Genomic DNA, 21,193 nt, shown 5'->3' with positions numbered 1-21,193 from the left:
GAGCATTCTGGAGATGTCTTCGCATCCTGACCCTTCTTGCTCTAGAGAACACTACCCCACAGGAATGGGCCACAGCAGCATGTTTGTGTTAGTTGACCTTACTTGCCTAGGCAGAGGTGAACATCTGACACAAACTCAGCCCATCTGGAGTTGAGATGGAGACACACTAGGCTGGTTGCTGGAACTGCAGCAGTGTACAGCTGGAATATGGAAGCCATGCGTGTTAGATAGGCAGAGGTGAGACTATGGTCCTGATAGCTGTCTTGTTCTTGGACCAGGCCCCTTTGAAGCCCAGCTGTGTTCTTGCTCTTGGATTCTAGGCGATTTTCCTGCATCCATATGATAAATCTTCTACTCCCACCCTCATTTCATTTTTTCGTGAGCTAGTTTGGGATTTTGTTACATCGAAATAAAACAGCTTTGACTAAGACAGCCTTTAGGATAAAAATCAAACACTTTAACATGGTCTGCAATGTTCTTTATGATCTAGTGTCTACCTTCGCCTCCATTTTACCTCTGACCTCTCTTAATCAGCACCACACATAACTCAGCCCTGACTGGTCTCCTCCCCTCACTTAAGTACTTTTTCTCAGACAAGAAACCGTGATAACCTTCCCAGCCTGTGAGGTTCCCTTCTTGTGTACTGGTTATATTGGTATTGTGCCTGGTGGTTTACTTGTCTCTCTTCTACTGACTTTATGTCAATGTAGTCAAGACTAGGTCTTACATTTGTTAGTGCTATGCTTGTGCTAAACCCTTAAAAGATACTAGTAAATAGTTGGGCGCCTGGGTGGCTCAGTCGGTTAAGCGGCTGCCCTCTGCTCAGGTCATGATCGCAGGGTCCTGGGATCGAGCCCCACATCGGGCTCCCTGCTCCGCGGGAAGCCTGCTTCTCCCTCTCCCACTCCCCCTGCTTGTGTTCCCTCTCTCGCTGTGTCTCTCTCTGTTAAATAAATAAAATCTTAAAAAAAAAAAGGGGGGGGGCACCTGGGTGGCTCAGTGGTTAAGCGTCTGCCTTCCGCTCAGGTCATGATCCCAGGGTCCCGGGATCGAGTCCCGCATCGGGCTCCCTGCTCGGCGGGGAGCCTGCTTCTCCCTCTCCATCTGCCTGCTTCTCTGCCTACTTGGGCTCTCTCTGTCAAATAAATAAATAAAATCTTAAAAAAAAAAAAGATACCAATAAAGAGCAAATAAAATGAATGAGAATCTATTCATAATAAAACTAACTACACAGTGTTGATGTAAAAACTAGATTATGAAAACTGAACCTTCTAGTATAGTGAAGTGCTACAGAGAGTTAGGATTTGGAGTCAGACTACTACAGAGGTAAAACCTATTTACATGATAGGGTTATGAGAATTAAAGGACATACTGTGTAAACCATTTGTAACATTGGCTTGGGATATTAGGCACTTAGTAAGCATTTCGTGATTAGTAGACTTTTTATTGATCCTCAAGGAACTCAGTGAAACATGGCTAAGACTCCTACAAATGTAAGAATCAGTGACTCCATAAAGCATTGGAAAATTCTAAAGGCAACCATTTTCCAAGTTGAAGTTTAACAGGGATGACCGGCTTATGAGAGCTGTTTGCAAGCAAGTCCTTCCATGAGCTTCGGCTACTATTAAGGTAAAACTGTTTTGCAGGCCTTCTTTTATGGAAAAATCCTAAGGACTGCTGGCCCAGGATGTGGTTGTGGCTTAAGAGACTGCCTTAGAGAGGTTGGCATTTCCTTATCAACTCACAGCTCCAGTAGGGCAGTTTCTCAAAATGACCTGCCCATCGCTCTGCTCCCCTCACACCCCTACTACAAGTGACCTGATTTACAGAGTTACAGACACCACAGGCCTTAGAGCCCCATGGAGAGGAGGCAGAGTGAACTGGACAGTAACCCGCTAAGGTTCAGTTCCTGAGAGGCCTGATTGTACTTCCTGGATTGGATTCTTTTTTTTTTTTAGTTTTTTAGGATTTTTTTTTTTTTTTTTTTTTTTTGAGGTGACTCCTGAACTATGTTTGGCCAGTAAGGGTTTTTTTTTTATTATTCTTATGTTAATCCCCATACATTATGTTTTTTAGGATTTTATTTATCCATTTGAGAGAGAGAGAATGAGAGAGAGAGAGAGAGCATGAGGGGGGAGGGTCAGAGGGAGAAGCAGACTCCCCGCTGAGCAGGGAGCCCGATGTGGGACTCGATCCAGGGACTCCAGGATCGTGACCTGAGCCGAAGGCAGTCGCTTAACCAACTGAGCCACCCAGGCGCCCTTCTTTTTTTTTTTTTTTAAATCTTTTTAAGAGCTGGATTGGATTCTGTAAGATTGCCCCAATTTCTTGCAACAAATTTCCTTTCCTTAAGCTAGCTTGAGTAAGTTTTGGTTTTCGTTTTAAATTTTTTTTTTTTTTTAAGATTTAAGAGAGTGAGAGACAACATGAGCAGGGGGAGGGGCAGAAGGAGAAGCAGACTCCCTGCTGAGTGGGGATCCTGATAGGGTGCTCGATCCTGGGACTCTGGGATCATGACCTGAGCTGAAGGCAGATGCTTAACTGACTGAGCCATCCAGACGCCCTGGTTCATTTAGTTTTGAGGCTCACATCAAAAGATTGGTACCAAGACTGGTGGGAAGCCCCAAGGATGCTGTAGAGTTGGGGTGAAGAGGGGTGGTTACTATGGATCTCAGTGTGAGGATCTGACAGTCTGGGGGATTGAAGTGGAAAAATAGCTATCTAAGTCCCTCCTGCTGGACTAATAGCTATCTATAGGCCTCCTGCTAGATCAGGGGGCCAAATACTCTATCAGGATGTGATTGCTCCTTGGGACCTTGAGTGAAGTACAACAGTAGAGGCAGTCTGAGGTTTATCGGGCAGAACTGGGAGCAGATATAGTAGGAAGAAATTTTCTTCCCTCCTTAACCCTTCTTTCCAACTCCTTCCCACCCATACCATTGGGAGAATGTATCGGAGTTATATTGTGAGACATGGCTAATATTAGCAAGATGTTAGTCTTGTAGATTCGCCAGTCATATGAGTAGAAATTAAAGCCTCTTTCTATGAGGCTCTGTAAGAACCTTCCCCTGCATGGTAGAGAAGATAGTGAGGATTGTGACAGGGAAAAAGAAGAACAGAAAGAGTAGAGTATCCCAGATGCCCAAGTGAAGCACAAGGACTCTATGAACTAGATACTGGAGAGTGACTCAGTGGGAATAGCATAGAGGTATTTGGCACCATCCAGAGGACTCTGTGTTTGGGACCCAGTTAATAGATTTTCATATACACAGGACAAATCCTTATTTACTAACATTTGTAATACACCTAGTATGTACCTAGTGCTTTATACATTTTAACAACAGAGTGTTTTCATCCTTTAAAAGATGAAGAAACTGAGGCTTTGGCTTTACATAACTTGGCAATGCTAATATGATAACAACTTATTTACAACTAGTAATAAGTAGAGTAAGGTTCTGAACAGTGGCCTTCTGAATCTACAATCTTCAGACTTTTTCCACCAACCAATCTGTCTGTTTACTCTAAATGACATAAATTCAAAATACAGATATAAAAAGATAGAGGGTTTAAGTGAATACTGTAATGTTTCTACTTTTGATATCAATGCAAATATACAAGAACAAACAGCTTTTGAAATCATTCTCAAGTGTTTAATTAAAATCCATATAGCATTTAACATGTATAGATGTTTAAACTCTTTCAGTGACTCTTATTTTAAAATCCTTCTGCACAACATTTTGAGGCTAACTTCATGCGAGAGATCTACAAATGTACAACTTAACACAAAAATACATTCGGAGTCCATTACAATGCAAGTTTAAAACACTTTAATTGCAGACAATGTAAAGATATTTAAAAAACAAAAACTACAAAATGAGCACATAAAAGTCTTCCCTTTTGAATTTTTAATAAAATACTGCTCTGTATAAGATCTAATGAAAAAGTCCAGTTATTTATAAAATAGCTATGTGAGAAAAGAAATGAATTAAGGTATATATGTATGAATTATATTGTTTAAATGAACAGAGTGTTGAACACTTTGATGATACAGCACACTATTTATTATTCATATATCAAAATAGAGGAAAACCCTCAAAGAAGCAACTGGGTGCAAGCAAAAGAAAATGTAAGAGACCTGAGGCAACAAAACAAAACAACAACAAAAAACCCCAAACCCCAAAACAAAGGAAAAAGTCCCTTAGCTATAAAGGGAAAGGAATAAAATAAAATAACTTAAAGCAAACTGTGGACCAAATTCTCAGTCTTTTTATTTCATGAGAAATAGTATGAGAATTTGGCTTCAAATTACTAAAACATCTGTATAAACTTAATTATTTGGCCTAGGCAATTTAATAGTATACCATTGCTGAAATCAATAGCAATGGATGTACTGCTGGAAAAAAATTAATTTTTACAGGTTTAACTATGTAAAACTATCTACTGGAAACCAGAGTCTCCATCACAAATTGCACTTGAGATGGCTGAATGCATTGACTGAGCAAGGCATAATTGTTGGTTCACTGACATACATACAAACACAAAAGCAGCTGTAGATTGCTGATATTCTTAATTACTAAAACTATTTTACACATTTTTCTCCCCTCTCTCTCTTAAAAAAAAAAAAAAAAAAGGAGTGATACCCGAGCTGTTAACTCAGTATGGTAACGGGCACTTCCGCACGCCTGCTGACTCAGTACCATTGCCTGTCTGTTTCAACACTGTCTCTTACTGCTCCCTGGTGGAATATGGCGAGGTCTGATGGAAATACGAACCAGGTCAGTTTGAAATATTCATTTCTGGAATTTTAAGCTTTATCCTCACTAGGAAAGGAAGCTCCTGTGAAAAACACTGTTCCACTGACAAAGCTTACAAAATATAAAGAACACTGCCAGTCTGAGTACTACCACTAGCTCTAGAAAAATGATAAAGGAACTTAAGTGATTTTTTTTTAAAGTAGAGAATGCTTGTCACAGTTATATCTCTCCAATAAATTAATTCTCCTCTATAGTAAAAACACAATTTGGAAGCAAGGTGATCCTAAGAAAGACAGCAAGCTTGAAAAGCTGGGAAATTATACACTATTGCTTTAAAAAAGATGCTCTGAACAATGAGACAAAGCACGTTAGGCCTAACTTCAATGGAGATCTGGACAGTTTTCTCTACCTTAAGGTAAAAATTAGACAACCACTACAAAAACGTATGATTCATTAATACAAATAGAACAGATGATTAAAAAGTGAGTAAATAAAAAAGCTCCTGCAACTTATCTATTTCCTTGAGCTAGAAAGAGATAGTCTGAAAATGCAGTGATTGGATATATCTTATTTAATTGGTTTCCTTCTTCCAACTCCTCCTTCACTGCTTCTCCCCTTAAATGAAGACTGTAGATTAGTTTGGAAATAACAGTCTAAAACCAAAGCAAATACCTGATCATAGGAAAGGAAAAACAACAAAAAACCTGCATCAAGAGTTCATCTCTCCCACCAATAGAAAAACAAAAACAAAAACAAAAACAAACCTTATCTTTTCAGTTTTAAAAGAACTCCTTATCCCTCTGAAAAGCAAGAACATCTTAAATTGAAACCAAGGTACACACAGAGGCAAAATTAATGTTTCATGCAACTGACTCTCCGATGTTTAAGATTTTCGTCTACATGATGTTTAAATCAATTAATACATTCTGTCAAATTATAAAACTAGGTGATGATCAGGTAATGCAGGCAATTGTAACAAGGAACAATGAGACTAGAAAAATCAATTTCAAACTTCACTTAATGCACTCAAAAAAAAAAAGAGGGAAATTACTGAGTAACAATATTTAGATTTAATTTCTTCAGTTACGTGGAAGCATGAAGCAATTTGGGCACTCTGCTCTCCTATGCCCTATAGAGACCACAGCTTTTACAGAAAGTTTACAGCAGATTCAACAGTCAAATGGGCATATTTCTAAACTTGGAGCTGGTCTGAGTTTGCCCCATCCAAGAGGGAAAAACTAAGTTTCCCATACTATCAACGAATCCAGTCTCCTCGAGATTATCATGAGATAAAAATAGTCTCTGTTTCTTATGTCCTGCACAGGGAGGCACGAGTCCTGCTGATCTCCTATTGATCTCATGCCCATATTTGGAACAGGTCTACAAAGGAAAAGGAACAGAGATGAAGGCTTGCCCACTAATCTAGTCATTATCGAGCTCTTTCCTATTTTAATCTCTCTTCAATCTTGACCTTTAGAATACTGTGTGTTTTTTAAAAAGGGAGGAAGGAACAAAAAGAAAACACTTTTGCTGCCTATCCATGTAGAATTATAAACTCACTTTGCTCAAACACTGGGGTGATATCCTTATGGGTTCAGTGGCAATATGCTTGTTGAAATTTATCTTGGGAGTTTTCAGAAGATGGCACATGCTCTTTCCTTTGTACTCTAAAAAAGATGTGGGTTGTACACTGTTTTTAGAGGGGCCACATAGCAGTAATGAGCGAGGCAATTCTTGAATGCTGGAGTTTGCACAGGTACATAAGGTGACAAATATTAACACACTTTAAAGTAGTAAGATGTTAAAAGAACATTATTGTCACAATTTAACTTTTTTGTATTGTATTCTCATAATAGAGATTTCCTTTCAAAACAAATATAGAGTTTGTGAGACACTAAGGACAAACACTGAGAATTATTTGAGCCTCATTATTCAAGATCCCACTACAGATAAACATTCCCAACAAGGACATGCTGGGAACCAATGAACATCTGAATCTGGAAAATTAACAGAAAATAAAATCACAGACGCTCACATGACTATAATAAATGACAGATAATGAACATTTATCTCTTACACTAAAGGCACTACTAATATACAAATATCCTCTTAACATTTAGAGAAACTCTGAATCAGCAGTTAGAGAAAGGAATCCATTTAGTTCAATACCAGCATTTAAAAAAAACAAATAGACTAAGACTCATGGCAGGGTTTTTAATGAGTTAAATGAAACTGGATATAATAATAAGCAGCTCCATATAAACATTATGGTTCCTACTTTTCAAAAAAGTATGATAACTTAGTTCCTTAAAAATATAAGCATATCACAAAAACTAAAGGATAAATGTGTGTGTGTGTGTGTGTGTGTGTGTGTATACATGTAAAAACTCAGGCCCTGGTACCACTGAGAAATTTTCATAAATTCTAAAATAATTTCAACAGCCACAGCTTGAACAATACACACCCATACATGACATGCAAAGACAAAATGCCAGAGTCACTGAACAGTTCAGCATAAAGCTAAAAATATGGAAACAGAATGAGACAGGCGTTTGTCATGTAAATAAAGTACATCACAAACTGATTGTGCCTGTATTTAGCACACCTCAGAATTTTTTTAAAAAATTAGAATTTCATCAGTCTCAAGAAGCACTACACATGGACCAACAAAGAAGCTCTCATATATGTTTAAGCGGGTAAAAAGCTATACAAAAGAATAACACAATTTATTTCAACTAACATGATTAATATATTTTACTTTATTCTATTAGAAGATTAATTTGTAGTCCTTGTACCCTGTAGATTTTGAAACTTAATTTTATTAGAAATTTCTAATGCTGGTTCTTGAATAATCTAAAAAATTGTAATTACTTGCTCAAATCTAGATTGCTATTTATAGTTCTAAGCAGTTAAATGAAATACTCTGATCAGTATTCTAAAGTTGCTTTGGTACAAAATTTAGAATAAAGCAAAACTGGCAGCACCACAACAAGTGTGATCATTTCACAGCAGGTCTAAAGGACCCTCAGAGAAAACAAAATATAAGTTAAAATACTTTAAGAGCCATTCTCCTGACAAACCTGTCACATTAAAAAGAGAAATAAAATCCACTCAGGAGATTACACTTGAGGCCCAATTTTCATGCTCCATTTAATTATCCCTCAATAGCATAACAATTTTTTTTATTATTATTGCACTATGATGTCTAATTCATAGTTCAGGATACTTCTATTGATGAGAGGCCAAGAGTTAGAGTGGTACATTTTAATGCTTAGTCCACTGATACTATTTTAACACAAGGTTTAATTTAGTTTTTCTTTTTTACAGCTTTACTGAGGTATAACTGATGTAAAACTGCACATGTTTAAGATGCACAATTTGATATAGCATGAAAAGTGCCTGACAACCAATTAAAAATTTTAATTGAAAAGAAAATTTTTAATCAAAACATATTATTTTAAAATAGCACATTCTAATTTTTTATGAGACACAGATATGGATTTCTAAAAACGTGGGTGGAAAGGAAAGAAATTAATTTAATTCCGAGTACCATATTTATTCAGAAGGTTTAGAAACGCCAAAATTGACAGCCAGTTTTCTTGATTTTCTTCTTGAAGATGAGCTTGGTGTGGACTTGTGATGAGACATACTATGGCCTTGGGAGGCAGCTTCAGCTTGAAAAGAAGATGCAGGTTGAGTAATCTGAGAGGACTTTAAGGAGGCTGATGAACTCTCCTGTGGAATCACTTTGGTGACATTGGAAGACCCTGGCTGGCTAGTCTGAAGCGGGGTAGCTTGAGAACTCTGGGCCTCCTTACTCTCAAAGTTCTTTTTATTTGCAACCCTTTTTTTAGTAACCTTTAAGGAATAAAAGTGTCGTTAATTAACAATGTACACAGAAAAAACTAGTGTCATAAACCATGTTGCTAATATCTGTCAATTATGCTGACTTGTGACTTCCACTTATAGTCTCCAAACCAGACTTCAGAAATTAAAGGAAATTTTAAAATTCTCCATAACTTAAAAATAAAGAAAATTTATATTCCTGATTTTAAAATCACTTCGTGCTAGAAAAGGGTATTACTTGCTGTAATTATTACTGGTCACTGCTGGTCATAATGTATATTCTTTAAAAAAAAAAAAATATATATATATTTTTACATAATCTCTACACTCAAAGTGGGTCTTAAACTCATGACCCTGAGATCAAGAGTCACATGCTCTACTGACTGAGCCAGCCAGGCACCCTGACCACTGGTCATTAATATATATTCTTAGCACCCAGACCAGTACTGGGCTTCTGGTTGGCATTCAGTCAGTAATAATTAAGTAAACAAATTCTTCTCAATAGTTCTTAAGCATTAACAAATTAACTCTCTTAAAAATATAGTAATTGTCTTTTCAGGTCTCACCTGTAGAGGTATGAACTGATTGTGCACACCACCTGGCAATCCCCCAGCCATGGGCATGGTCCCAGAGTATGAAGTATGATGAAATGGCTTCCCAGGAACTGGCACTGGTGGTCCCCATGGCATGGAGCCAAAGAGATGAGATGATGAAGGCATTATATTAGCTGTTAAAAATCATGGACAATTTCTTTTTTAGTAAAATGGTATCATCAAAGTCGTAAAATTTAAGATCTCCTTCTGCTACCCTTTTGTGTGGTTTTTTTTTTTTTTTTCCATCTTGGCAATGGGCATACACTTAACTTATGATTAATTTTGCTTACAACATTCCACCTCGGGAGCCCCCGTTAGGACCATGAACTATCTACGTAAGACACCTTGTCATTATGTTGTCTGGCTTACAAAGGCCAATAGTACCATATACTTATATGAGCTTTAGGAATATTTGATACTATTTAAAAAAATAATAAAAGGATCATGAAACTGTCCCTTGGGGGAGAAAAGCCAGGGCACAAAGAGAGAAATCTTAAAGATCTCACCTGCCCCCAATGCTAAGTTGCTTCCATAGTGATCCCAGCCTACAAAAAAACCAAAAAAGCTCAAGTCTTGAACTCTGATCACTTTCATATGACATGTAGAATCTTTCTTTTTCCTATTCTAGTACTTGTAATTAAAGGATTTAAAAAAATTACATTTTGTTTCTTAAAAGTACACTGAATTGTGGTTTCCAAAACTGATTTGTGTATTGGAATCACCTGGGGAGTTTGTGAAATACAGATTCCCGGGCAAGGCCGCACGCAGGCCTAGTCAACCAGACTCAGAAGGGCCCAGGAATCTGTATTTTTTGAAGTATAGCTGACATACAATATGAGTATCAGGTGTACAACAGTGATTTGACAGATACATTACAAAGTGCTCACCATAAGTGTGGTTACTACCTTTCACCATACAAAGTTATTATAATATTATTGAATATATTCCCTCTGCTGTACTTTTCATCTTTGTGACTTGTTTATTTTATAACTGAAGTTTGTACCTCTTAGTCCCTTCACGTGTTTGCCCATCCCCCCATTCCCTTCTCCTCTAACAACCACCAGTTTAATCTGTATTTATGAGTCTGTTTCTGTTTGGTTTTAGATTCTACAAATAAATGAAATCATACGGCATTTGTTTTTCTGTTTTACTTTGATGGACACTCAGGTTTCTTCCATAAGCGTGCATACATCTTTCTGAATTTGTGTTTTTGTTTTCTTTGGGTAAATACCCAGAAGTGGAAATTCTGGATCATATGGTACCTCTATTCTTAATTTTTTGAGGAACCCAAGGAAATCTGTATTTTGTTTGTTTGTTTGTTTTTAGAGGGGAGGGAGGGGCAGAGGGAGAAGGAAAGAGAATCTTTTTTTTTTTTTTTTTAAGATTTTATTTATTTATTTGACAGACAGAGAGACAGAGAGAGAGGGAACACAAGCAGGGGGAGTGGGAGAGGGAGAAGCAGGCTTCCCACGGAGCAGGTGCCCAATGCAGTGCTCGATCCCAGGACCCTGGGATGCTTAACGACTGAGCCACCCAGGCGCCCCAGGAAAGAGAATCTTAAGCAGGCTCCATGCCCAAAGTGGAGCCTGATGTGGGGATCTATCCCACGACCCTGAGATCATGACCTGGGCCGAAATCAAGAGTCAGACGTTTAATCGACTGAGCCACCCAGGTGTCCCAAACTTGTCGTTTAATGTAGTAGTTCCCAAATGCTGTATTGGTAGTGACTGCATAAAAATCCACGTGTGGAGCTTGTTAACAATCAGATTCCTGGGGCGCCTGAGTGGCTTGGTCAGTTGAGTCTCTGACTCTTGCTTTCTGCTCAGTCATGATCTCATGGTTGTGAGATCGAGCCCCATGTCGGGCTCTGCACTCAGTGTGGAGTCTGCTTGAGATTCCCTCTCCTTCTCCCTCTGCCCCTCCCCCTGCTGGCACAGGTGCTCTCTCTCAAATAAATAAATAAAATCTTTTTAAAAAAGATTTTATTTATTTATTTGAGAGAAAGAATGAGAGAGAGAGAGAGAGCATGAGAGGGGGGAGGGTTAGAGGGAGAAGCAGACTCCCCACTGAGCAGGGAGCCCGATGCAGGACTTGATCCTAGGACTCCAGCATCATGACCTGAGCCAAAGGCAGTCGCTTAACCGACTGAGCCACTCAGGCTCCCTAAAATAAATAAATAGGGGCGCCTGGGTGGCTCAGTCAGTTAAGTGTATAATTATACTAATTATACTAAAAATTTATATATAGTTACTGGGTTCATTTTTCAAAGTGAAAAGGCTGTCAAATTAGATTTTGGAAGTCACAGTGAACCTACTCCCTTAAGCTATATGAAAACATCAGATTTATTTAGTCATAAAAATTTTATGACTAAACCATTGTTTATACAGGCAAAGAAACGCCAGTGCAGTACAGTAACAAAAGCATGGCCTTTGGATTCAGAAAGACTTGGGTTTGAATGCCAGTTTTGCTACTCAGGAACTTATGTCCTTAGAGAAATTACATTTTCTTAAAAAGTCAAAGTAGTACATAGACATTGTAGTAAACAGATTTTCAACATAGTACAATATCCCAGGTTTGACTGTTTTTAGCTATTTATTTCCACCACTGTTCAATAATTTGCTTCTACTACTACTGATTTTTCAATGTTAGGCATTTTTAGGTCTGACTTCCTATTAAGATAGATCAAAATTCAGGTAGATCAAAATCAAAATTATTTTATACCACCCCTTACTACTAGCTCTGTCCTTCCAATATAAACGTATCACAATATTTGTTTAAATATATACGTGGGGTTTACAGTATGTGGTTGCGTAAATACTGTCATTGCAGAGCCAAACAGGGTACTCTGATTATGTTCTTTTCTTATAAAACTTTTTTTTTTTTTACTTTTTTAAAAGTAATTATTTTTTTAAAACTTCTTGATCTTCTATGTACTTATCCTTGATGTTTTTCCAAATGCCACCCATTTATCAGATAACTATCTTACCTTCCAAGACCCCACCTCTGCTCTTCCAACTGGGACTACTTTCTAGACCTGCTGAGCAGCTGACATGCTGGGACTTCCATTCGTTGCGTAAGTATACGAGATCTCTTGTGCTGTAGTCTTATGGTTTTTTTTCTTTTCTTTTTTCTTTCCTTCTTTGTGTCTTCCTTTTTTTCTTTCTCCTTTTCTTTCTCTCCCTCTCTTACAGCTACTTTGTTTATAATCCTCTAGCTTCTTAAGAAAGGGTGCATAAGAAGTAGATCTGCATGTCTAAAAATGTCTTTATTCTACCTTACACTAGATTCAGTTTGGCTATACAAAGAAATCTTTGATAAAACTAATTTTGCCTCAGAATTTTGATGTATTCAATGCTCAAATGCTTCCCAGTTCTCTTCAGACATCCTTTTTATCACCAGTATTCTCAATTTCAAGGCAATCTCTATCTCTTTTCATGCACCGTGCTAAGCATTTGGTGGCCCTTTCAATTTAGAGTTGCGTGTCCTTTAGTCCAGGAAATGTTTTTATCTTATTTCTTTGATACTTTCTTCCTTTCCGTTTGTCTCTGGTTTATTGTTCTGGAACTCCAATTAGATGGGTACCGGATCTGTGTACTCTTCCTCTAAATCTCCCTTCTTTCTGATTTTCCAGTTTTTCTCTTGTTCTTCCTGAGATTTCTTTGGCTTTGCTAAAGCTTTATCTATTGGAATTTAAAATTTCAACTTAACAATTTAGTTCTTATTCTCCAATTAATCTTTTTTTCCCCCCCTTACATTCTTTCTTATGTTTTGGTTGCAATACTGTTTTATCTAAGTATATTAACTATGAGCTATCTTTGAAGTCTTATTTCCTACATTATCTCTATTTCTAGGTCCCTTTCATTTCTCTTTATTTTGGGCTGTCTCTTTTAATTTTAGAGATTTCCCCAAAATGTTCAGGATCTCTCACAGTCTAGTATCTATTCATATTAAAGAGCAAGGCACTAAAACTGTGATTAGAAGCAGTGTTTGTGTTAAGGAGCTACATGACTTGAGGGCTTCTCTCTAGAATAGTCCTAGAGAGATCCACTTCTTACTTGGTAGTGAGCCAGCCTTTTTTTTTTTTTAAAGCTTTTATTTATTTGACAGAGATAGACACAGTGAGAGAGGGAACACAAGCAGTGGGAGTGGGAGAGGGAGAAGCGGGCTTCCCGCTGAGCAGGGAGCCCGATGCGGGGCTCGATCCCAGGACCCTGGGATCATGACCTGAGCCGAAGGCAGACGCCTAACGACTGAGCCACCCAGGCGCCCCTGAGCCAGCCTTTTGGTTGGAATATCTTCCAAAAGTCACCAGTCACTTTCTTTAGAGTCCAGTGAATTTCTGAAAAGAACCATCTTCCCACTTCCTATATGAGCTATGGCTGGCTACAAACTGAGAATAGGCTGGGGAAAAGGAGTTTTACCTTAATATCAGTTTTCAGCCTTATATCTCTACTCTGTGCCTGGTGTCCCCATATTTAGGGAGCCCTCTGGAGAACATACCTCCAGTGCTCTGCCTGAAGAGGCAACTGCCTGGCTGTGTGGGGGAGGGATCTGAGGAGGAGTTGCATTCCTCCAAATATAGACTTTGAAACAATCCTCTTTTCAGCCCATGCCTCTCTGGAAGCTCTGATAGCTTCTTAACACTTCCAAGTTCTGAATCTCTTGGGATTTATGAGGGCTGAGCTGCTCATCAACTCATTAAGATACTTTAGTTTGCAACTTACCACTGCTCTGTGAAATTAGTTACTACTCCTTCAATTGCTTTTCTTATCACAAACTCTTTTCAAATTTCTAATCTGCTGGTATTTCCTCTTTCACCTCTCTGTCCTTGTAGGTTTATACTTTTAAAATCATTTATTGTTCAGTTTCATGTAGTTTGGGCAAAGAGAAAACTTGTTTAATCAGCATTATTAAATTTTCTAATGCTTGTAGTGAAGATTAGATATATAGAGCTCCTAGAATAATACCTGGCACACAGTAGGCTCAGAAATTTTCTAAACTTGAAATAAACAAATGATTGGTTTTAAAATGATAATGATTAGGATATAAAGAAGCCAAATGCTATTAGGAAAAAGAGGTGATAAAAGACATGTTTAATGAGCTAAAGATTTAGAATCATATAATTACAAAATGGTAGTCTCAAAGAAATCCTGGATACAGTCTAGCATAAATAAGAAAATGGAGTTCCAAAGAACTTACATGATTTTCTCAAAGTCAGTTAATAAAAGAGCCTGGACAAAAACCATCCTGATTCCACAGTGATCTTTTCATTCCCTCAGAACATCAGGAAGACCCCAAATGGCTACAGGAAGCAGGGAGCTACCTGCTTGATAACTCAGGCTCTATATTTGAAGGAGGATGATAGTTAAGAGAATATTAAGAGATACACAGTAAGCTTAAAAACTCCTTCATTCTTCATTTCCTTCATCATCAAGGGCAGTTTCATATTCACAGCTTCAAAGCCTTATCTGTTTATTCCTTCCCTTCCACTCTGTTTTCTCTCCCCTTTCCCCACCTGTGTTTTGATGTCTGACTTAAACCCAAATTCATCTGTTGGCAGCTACTGGGGAATAAGGGGCTGCCCAGAACAAAGAACAGTCCTACTTTAGCCACACTGGAAGCTGTAGAAGGGGAATGATATTTCTAGATGAATCTGCAGGCTCTGGTTTCAGACTTACTTCTCCCAATTCCTTCTTATATTCATTAGACATTTAAAGAAATTTTTTGGTTTTCTCAAAATGATGCTTCTTAAAATAACTTTCTAAAAACAGTAACTCAGTAACAAATATTTATTTTATTTTTTAAAGATTGTATTTATTTATTTGAGATAAAGCGAGGGAGAGAGAGAGCATGAGGCGGGAGGCAGAGGGAGAGGGAGAAGCAGACTCCCCACTGAGCAAGGAGCCTGATGAGGACTTGATCCCAGAACTCCAGGATTATGACCTGAGCCAAAGGCAGACACTTAACTGACTGAGCCACGCAGGCACCCCAATAACAAATAATCAGAAGAGCCAAATACCTTACCAGTAGGTTGAGAAAAAACTGGAGGAATGGTTCCGGGTGGTACAGCAGGAGGATAATTTGGAAATATTGGTGGAGGCAAAGGGAAATTCACTCCTAAGGAGCCCTATGGAAGTATTTAAAAGTTAGAAGACAATGGAACCAAAACATCTATAGAGATTAATTGAAAGTTTAGTAGAGAAGTCATGATCAATTCTTACCAATTGTTGTAAAGCAAAAAGTGCGGCTTTTTCCTTGGCTTCATTTTCAGAATGGCACTGTGGCCCATGTACCAGTAAGCCATTAGATAATTTTACCTGGCAAACTGTCATTGTCTAAAAAAGAGAATATGAATGTCTATGAAGTTATCTCTCTAGGATATTGACCTCCTCCCCCAAGCTTAGTCTAAACAAGCATGTGACATTCTGTAAAAAATTCAAAAATTCAAAAGAGCAATCAATTTAGTTTTGGGTTGCCCTGCAAAAACTTTAGAATTGTTTCCTTATCTTGCAATGTTTACAAAATAAAATGCTCTTTAAGCTAGCTGAAGGGTCAAGAATCCTAATGCAAATGAAAGCCAACAAAATTTTTTCTTTATACCAAGGACTGGAAACTGGGCCTTTTGCTCGTTTTTGTAAATAAGATTTTTTGTTTGTTTGTTTTTTTGCAATACAGCCAAGTCCATTCTTTCATGTATTGCCTGTGTCTGTTTTCATACCATAACAGCCCAGCTGAGTAGCTGTGACAGAGACCATAAAGCCTAAAATATTTACTATTTGGCCCTTGAAAAAAAATTTGCTGACTCCTGCTTTACACTGTCCTCCGAATAGCAGATATTTCATTAATATGAATTAACTGCCAAAATCTAAAAGACTTAGTGGTAATGACCAATTTTATGTTCACATTTAAGTTATAACTCTCTATTATACATTATTTTCTTTTACAAAAAAAAATTTTTTTTAAATTCTACTTTTTTAAGAAGGTAGTCATTTCTATGTAATAATATTAGTTTAAGATTGCTTTCTGTTTTAGGTGAGAATGTATCAAGAACTTGGATATAAAGAGGATAAAACAACCTTTCCTGTAGTAAGTGGTTCTCAAGGTGCAATCTGGGGAGCCTGAAACCCTTTCAGGAGGTCCTTGAGGTCGAAACTATTTTCATAATAATATTAAAGTGCTATTTGCCCTTTCCACTCTTAGTTTCTCACAAGTATACAGAGGACAGAAAACTCACTGATATAGCTTAGGTTCTACATTGCAACTAACTTCTAAGAAAATACCACATTTAAATGTAGTATCAAAAAATATCCATTATCTGAAAAGGTTATTAAAATTCTCTCCCTTTCTCTATCAATCCGTCTGGGGCCAGATTTTCTTCAGGTATTTCAACCAAAACATATCATAAGAGATTGATATTAAGAAGCAGATATGAGAATCTAGCTTCTTCCGTTAAGCTAGGGATGGAAAAGATTTGCAAAACTGTAGAGCAGTGCTCCTCCTTCCACTAAATTTTTGAAGTTATTTTTAATAAATATTTTTAATTTTTTTTAGTTTCAATTTCCAATAGAGTTAATAAGGACATAACACAAGTAAACAAAAATTTGGGGGGTCTTCAAAAAAAAAAGTGGGAGTTTATGAGGCCAAAACTTTGAAAACTACTGCTGTAGACCAAGATCCCTAGCTCTATCAATCTGTCCAGGGTACGTGGTGCCCAGGTTCCTCTCTGTCAGCATCTCTGTGGGCTCTGGCATAAATGTGAGTGAGCCATAGTGGGAAGTAAAAATCTATGCTGCTCATAAAGTAAAAAAAAACAAACAAAAAAACCCAGCTCCATTTATTATTTTTGACAAAGATTTTCAGTCGATTTATTTAAGTTCAGAGTTAAAGAAGTTATATAAATGGAACAGTAGTATACTATACCTGTGGTGTTCTAAGAAAGGAGAAATCTGGTTGTAGCATTCCAACAAGGGAACAAATTCGAGAAAGTTCAGTTACTGGTGTGGACACAGGAGGGATATGGCTGGGAGCAGGCCAACACACATGGTCCATAGGCTGAACATTATGGTATTCGCTAGCACTGTGAGGCTTATTCATATAAGATGCTACCAAAAAACAGAAAAGGATATATATATATATATATATATAAAATATGTATAAAATTATATATTGAACTGTGTGATTATTATAGGGTTTTATAGACAGCAAGCAGAAAATTGTTAAAAGGTTAAAAGAGGAATCTCTTGGGGCACCTGGGTGGCTCAGTTGGTTAAGCGACTGCCTTCAGCTCAGGTCATGATCCTGGAGTCCCGGGATCGAGTCCCACACCTGCTTCTCCCTCTGACCCTCTCCCCTTTCATGCTGTTTCTCACTCTCTCTCTCAAATAAATAAAATCTTAAAAAAAAAATAATAGAGGAATCTCTCATGAAGCAAATATAGGAATTATTCAGTATTTCCTAAAATTACCAAGAATTCAATAGAGGTTTTTAGATGATTATAACTGATTAATGGTACATGACTAAGATAAAGATTTTAAAATTTGATAAGTAGCAGACTACCAAAAACTGACATCTTGAGAGATCAATGACTATATAGTTATGTTTGAGCAAAGCAAAATTTGAACAAGCAGTTTTCTTGAGCTGATTTGCAATGAATACCTAAGTTTTGAGGCTTTGGCTTCAGTCTTACTTGTCAAAATTCCATCTTACATTCTGAGACACATGGATAAACGGTTTTGTTGCTCCCAAATGATGCTGCTTAGAAGTTTTTCTAAAAGTAACCCTTTTAGGGGTGCCTGGGTGGCTCAGACGGTTGGGCATCTGCCTTTGGCTCAGGTCATGATCTCAGTGTCCTGGGATCGAGTCCCGCATCGGGCTCCCTGCTCAGCAGGAAGCCTGCTTCCCCTTCTCCCTCTACCTGCCGCTCCCCCTGCTTGTGCTCTCTCTTTCTCTTCCTCTCTCAAATGAATAAATAAAATCTTAAAATAAAAGTAACCCTTTTAAAAAGTGCTTTTATAGAAGATGATAAAAACATTCTAAAAGTTCACTTTCTTTATGATCAACAAAAATAGAACAAGAGCATATCCCACTGAAGAATGAAACTAAGCCTCTTATTATTAAAGATGAAAAAAAGCTAAGTGGCTTGTCCAAAGTCACAGAACTTATTAGCTCTGTAATTTGGGCTAGATTCTGAGCTCTTGACTCTAAGAGATATGATATTCTTCACTATTCTGAAATAAAGTTACTTGTTTTTGACAGTGGAACCATCTTTTTCCAGTTTTGTTTTAAAATTTTTATTTTGTTCTTTTTTAAGAGCATGTATGTCACCATGATAGTTTCCTAATAGTTACTGGAATTTTAAATTATTTATTCTAATATTCACTAAAATAGAAAATAAATGAAGCTAAGCTCTGATTTCGATCCTTAATGAACTCATATCTGTTTATTTCAAAATGTTTTACCTCTAGAAACTTCTGTCCCCACTTACTTTTATATTCAGTCATTCTTCCTAGGAGGCTTCTGCAGATAATTTACACAGGCAAAATACTAAAGTATAGGGGACACAGAGAGCAGGAGCAATGATGGACGTGTATTAAAATCTGGCTATGTGCCAGATGGTATGCTACAGGCTTCACAGTTTTAAGTACCTACTTTCCAATGTCTACCTTCATTAATTTTTTTTTTTTTCCCCAGAGAGGGAGAGAGAAAGGGGTTTGGGGCAGAGGGTAAGGGAGAGAGAATCCCAAGCAGGCTCCTTGCCCAGCGCAGAGCCTGATGCAGGGCTTGATCCCACAACCCTGAGATCATGACCTGAGCCAAAATCAAGAGCTGTACGTTTAACCGACTGAGCCACCCAGGCACCCCTCCATTAATTATTTTTAATTGATTTTATAGTTTTTTCTATTTTTATGTTGGTCAAGCTATTGTAACATAGTATTAGTATCAATTATTGGTACCTATAATATGCCAGACACAGTGCTAACTGCTTTATATGTATCATATAATTATCATAAGTCATTTGCAATGTTATTCTCATTTTGTAAATAGAAAAAAAAATCTTAAAATCTTAGTAAAGTTAAATAATGTATTTAAAGTAACATAACTGTTTTTAAATTACTGAGAAAAAAACTAGAATGTGAAAACTTTTCTAGGTTTGGGTACTACAGAATGAGTATCTGCAATAGCACAATTTAAGTAATCACAAGACAGGGACTATAGGTCTATTGGTTACATAGTTCTATTATTATTTAATGACACAAGCATAAAAATTATACTCTTATTTGTTACTCTTAATTATACTCTTTTAAAAATATAAGTAGTTTTGGGGGCGCCTTCGGCTTGGGTCATGATCCCAGGGTCCTGGGATCGAGCCCCACTTTGGGATCCCTGCTCAGCGGGAAGCCTGCTTTTCCCTCTCCCACTCCCCCTGCTTGTGTTCCCTCTCTCACTGTGTCTCTCTCTGTCAAATACATAAATAAAATCTTTAAAAAAAAAAAAAGTAAGTAGTTTTATCTTCAAAAAACACATGACAAAAAAAACCCCAAATGAATCGCAGTTTTGAAATGATATTGGTTGTTAGTAATAGTACTTAGTTTACGTACTTAATTTCTTATTTTGTTTAGCCTGGGAGGAAGGTCCATATTCATCTCTTCTATTAGAGGAAACAGTGACTTCGTTACCAAACTGCTTCATTTCATTTTTATGGTCCACAGCATCAGAGCCATCAATTTTTAGTATTTCTTTAAGCATCCGAGTTCCCTTCTGTTTTGAAAATGATTGGTATGGAGATGGTGGGGGTAGGTAGAGAAAAGTTAACATCAGACTTACAGAGCTTATAAACCCTTCTTTTAATGAGTTCCATTGTTAAAAATTAAGATGGTAACTACATTCAGAAAGGAATTAAGCAAAATCAACAGTCTAGAGTTAAAAAAAAATACCCACATTTCCTGCCATAGAAACAATACTTAATCCTTCTGCTTAACCTAACCAAATTGCCTGGTAGCAATGTTTGAAAAGCAAGGGAGCTATATGGTTTAAAGAGGAAAACAAACAAACAAACAGCTAAATTGCCCAGGGCAGCCTGGTTTTCCTCACAAAATGACAATAATGATGTAACATACCAGTACATGAGAGACAAAACTGTTTAACAGTTGCATGGGGCATGTACGCATAGGCCACAACAGTGAAATTACTATAGTGTAAAAGCTCCTACAAAATACAAACCATAGCAAATGATTGTGGTGACAAAAGTTCTTCACTTGGAGGCTCTTCATGATGAGATGACTGTATTTCATTTTCTTTGGAGATATTCAAGGATGCTAAAAAGTTCTCAATTCCAGGGTTAGGCTAAAAGAATAAATATTTTGTGCATGAAGATGAAAATATAAGGACATGGAAAAAGTTAAGAATTTTAGGTACAAAAATGATCATTTAATGTTCACTTAATCATCTTCCCAGGTGCTAAAGTTCGGGAAGAGAAATTGAATAAATGGTCTTTTACCTTATCAATAGCATTTGGGTAACTGGTCACAACCTTCTGGTTTTCTGACACTTCTGCACTTTCATTTCTCTTCAATAGCTTAATATTACATTGGGCAGGCCCTCCAAGCATCTATAAAAGAGTAAGAATGAGCTTTCTGTGCAAATAAAATAGCTGTTACTTAATAATGTTGTAAATAAATTGCTGCCAATTTTTTATGTGCCATTTTCTTTTATATCATAAGAAGGGGACCTATAAACTTGGATGAGGAAAAAACTTAGATCTTTATCTTCAAAGATTTAACTTCTATATGAATTTAAAAGTTTTCCTTCAATTATGAATGTAGGCAATAGAGGTGATTCTAATTGTATTTCAATATAATTAATTTTCTTTCAAACCTTATGTATTTTATTTTAGCATTAAAAACATTATTCTGGGGCGCTTGGGTGGCTCAGCTGTTAAAGCCTCTGCCTTCGGCTCAGGTCATGATCTCAGGGTCCTGGGATCGAGCCCGGCATCGGGCT

The 21,193-nt window shown here is 37.3% G+C and overlaps 1 protein-coding gene across 2 annotated transcripts in view; it reads right to left on the bottom strand.

The window, feature by feature from the left end:
* Positions 1–6,928: 6,928 nt before the first annotated feature.
* The window catches only part of XRN1 (5'-3' exoribonuclease 1), a 109,536-nt gene continuing 95,271 nt past the window's right edge, over positions 6,929–21,193 (bottom strand). Inside the window, exons 35-42 of one of the 2 annotated variants that reach the window (XM_044920343.1) lie at positions 20,414–20,536; positions 19,792–19,948; positions 17,114–17,295; positions 15,415–15,528; positions 15,218–15,320; positions 9,700–9,738; positions 9,167–9,327; positions 6,929–8,612 (exon numbers count right to left, since the gene is read on the bottom strand). In XM_044920343.1, coding sequence (XP_044776278.1) covers positions 8,310–8,612; positions 9,167–9,327; positions 9,700–9,738; positions 15,218–15,320; positions 15,415–15,528; positions 17,114–17,295; positions 19,792–19,948; positions 20,414–20,536 — 1,182 coding nt within the window. In that variant the 3' untranslated portion in view covers positions 6,929–8,309. Of the gene's footprint in view, positions 8,613–9,166; positions 9,328–9,699; positions 9,739–15,217; positions 15,321–15,414; positions 15,529–17,113; positions 17,296–19,791; positions 19,952–20,413; positions 20,537–21,193 lie in introns of both variants that reach the window. The other variant, XM_044920347.1, reaches the window with a different exon arrangement.

Source organism: Neomonachus schauinslandi, chromosome 1 (genome assembly GCF_002201575.2).
Source record: "Neomonachus schauinslandi chromosome 1, ASM220157v2, whole genome shotgun sequence".
Taxonomy (NCBI): domain Eukaryota; kingdom Metazoa; phylum Chordata; class Mammalia; order Carnivora; family Phocidae; genus Neomonachus; species Neomonachus schauinslandi.
Note: the sequence above shows the minus strand (reverse complement) of the source record. Positions and strands in the feature narration are given on the sequence as shown.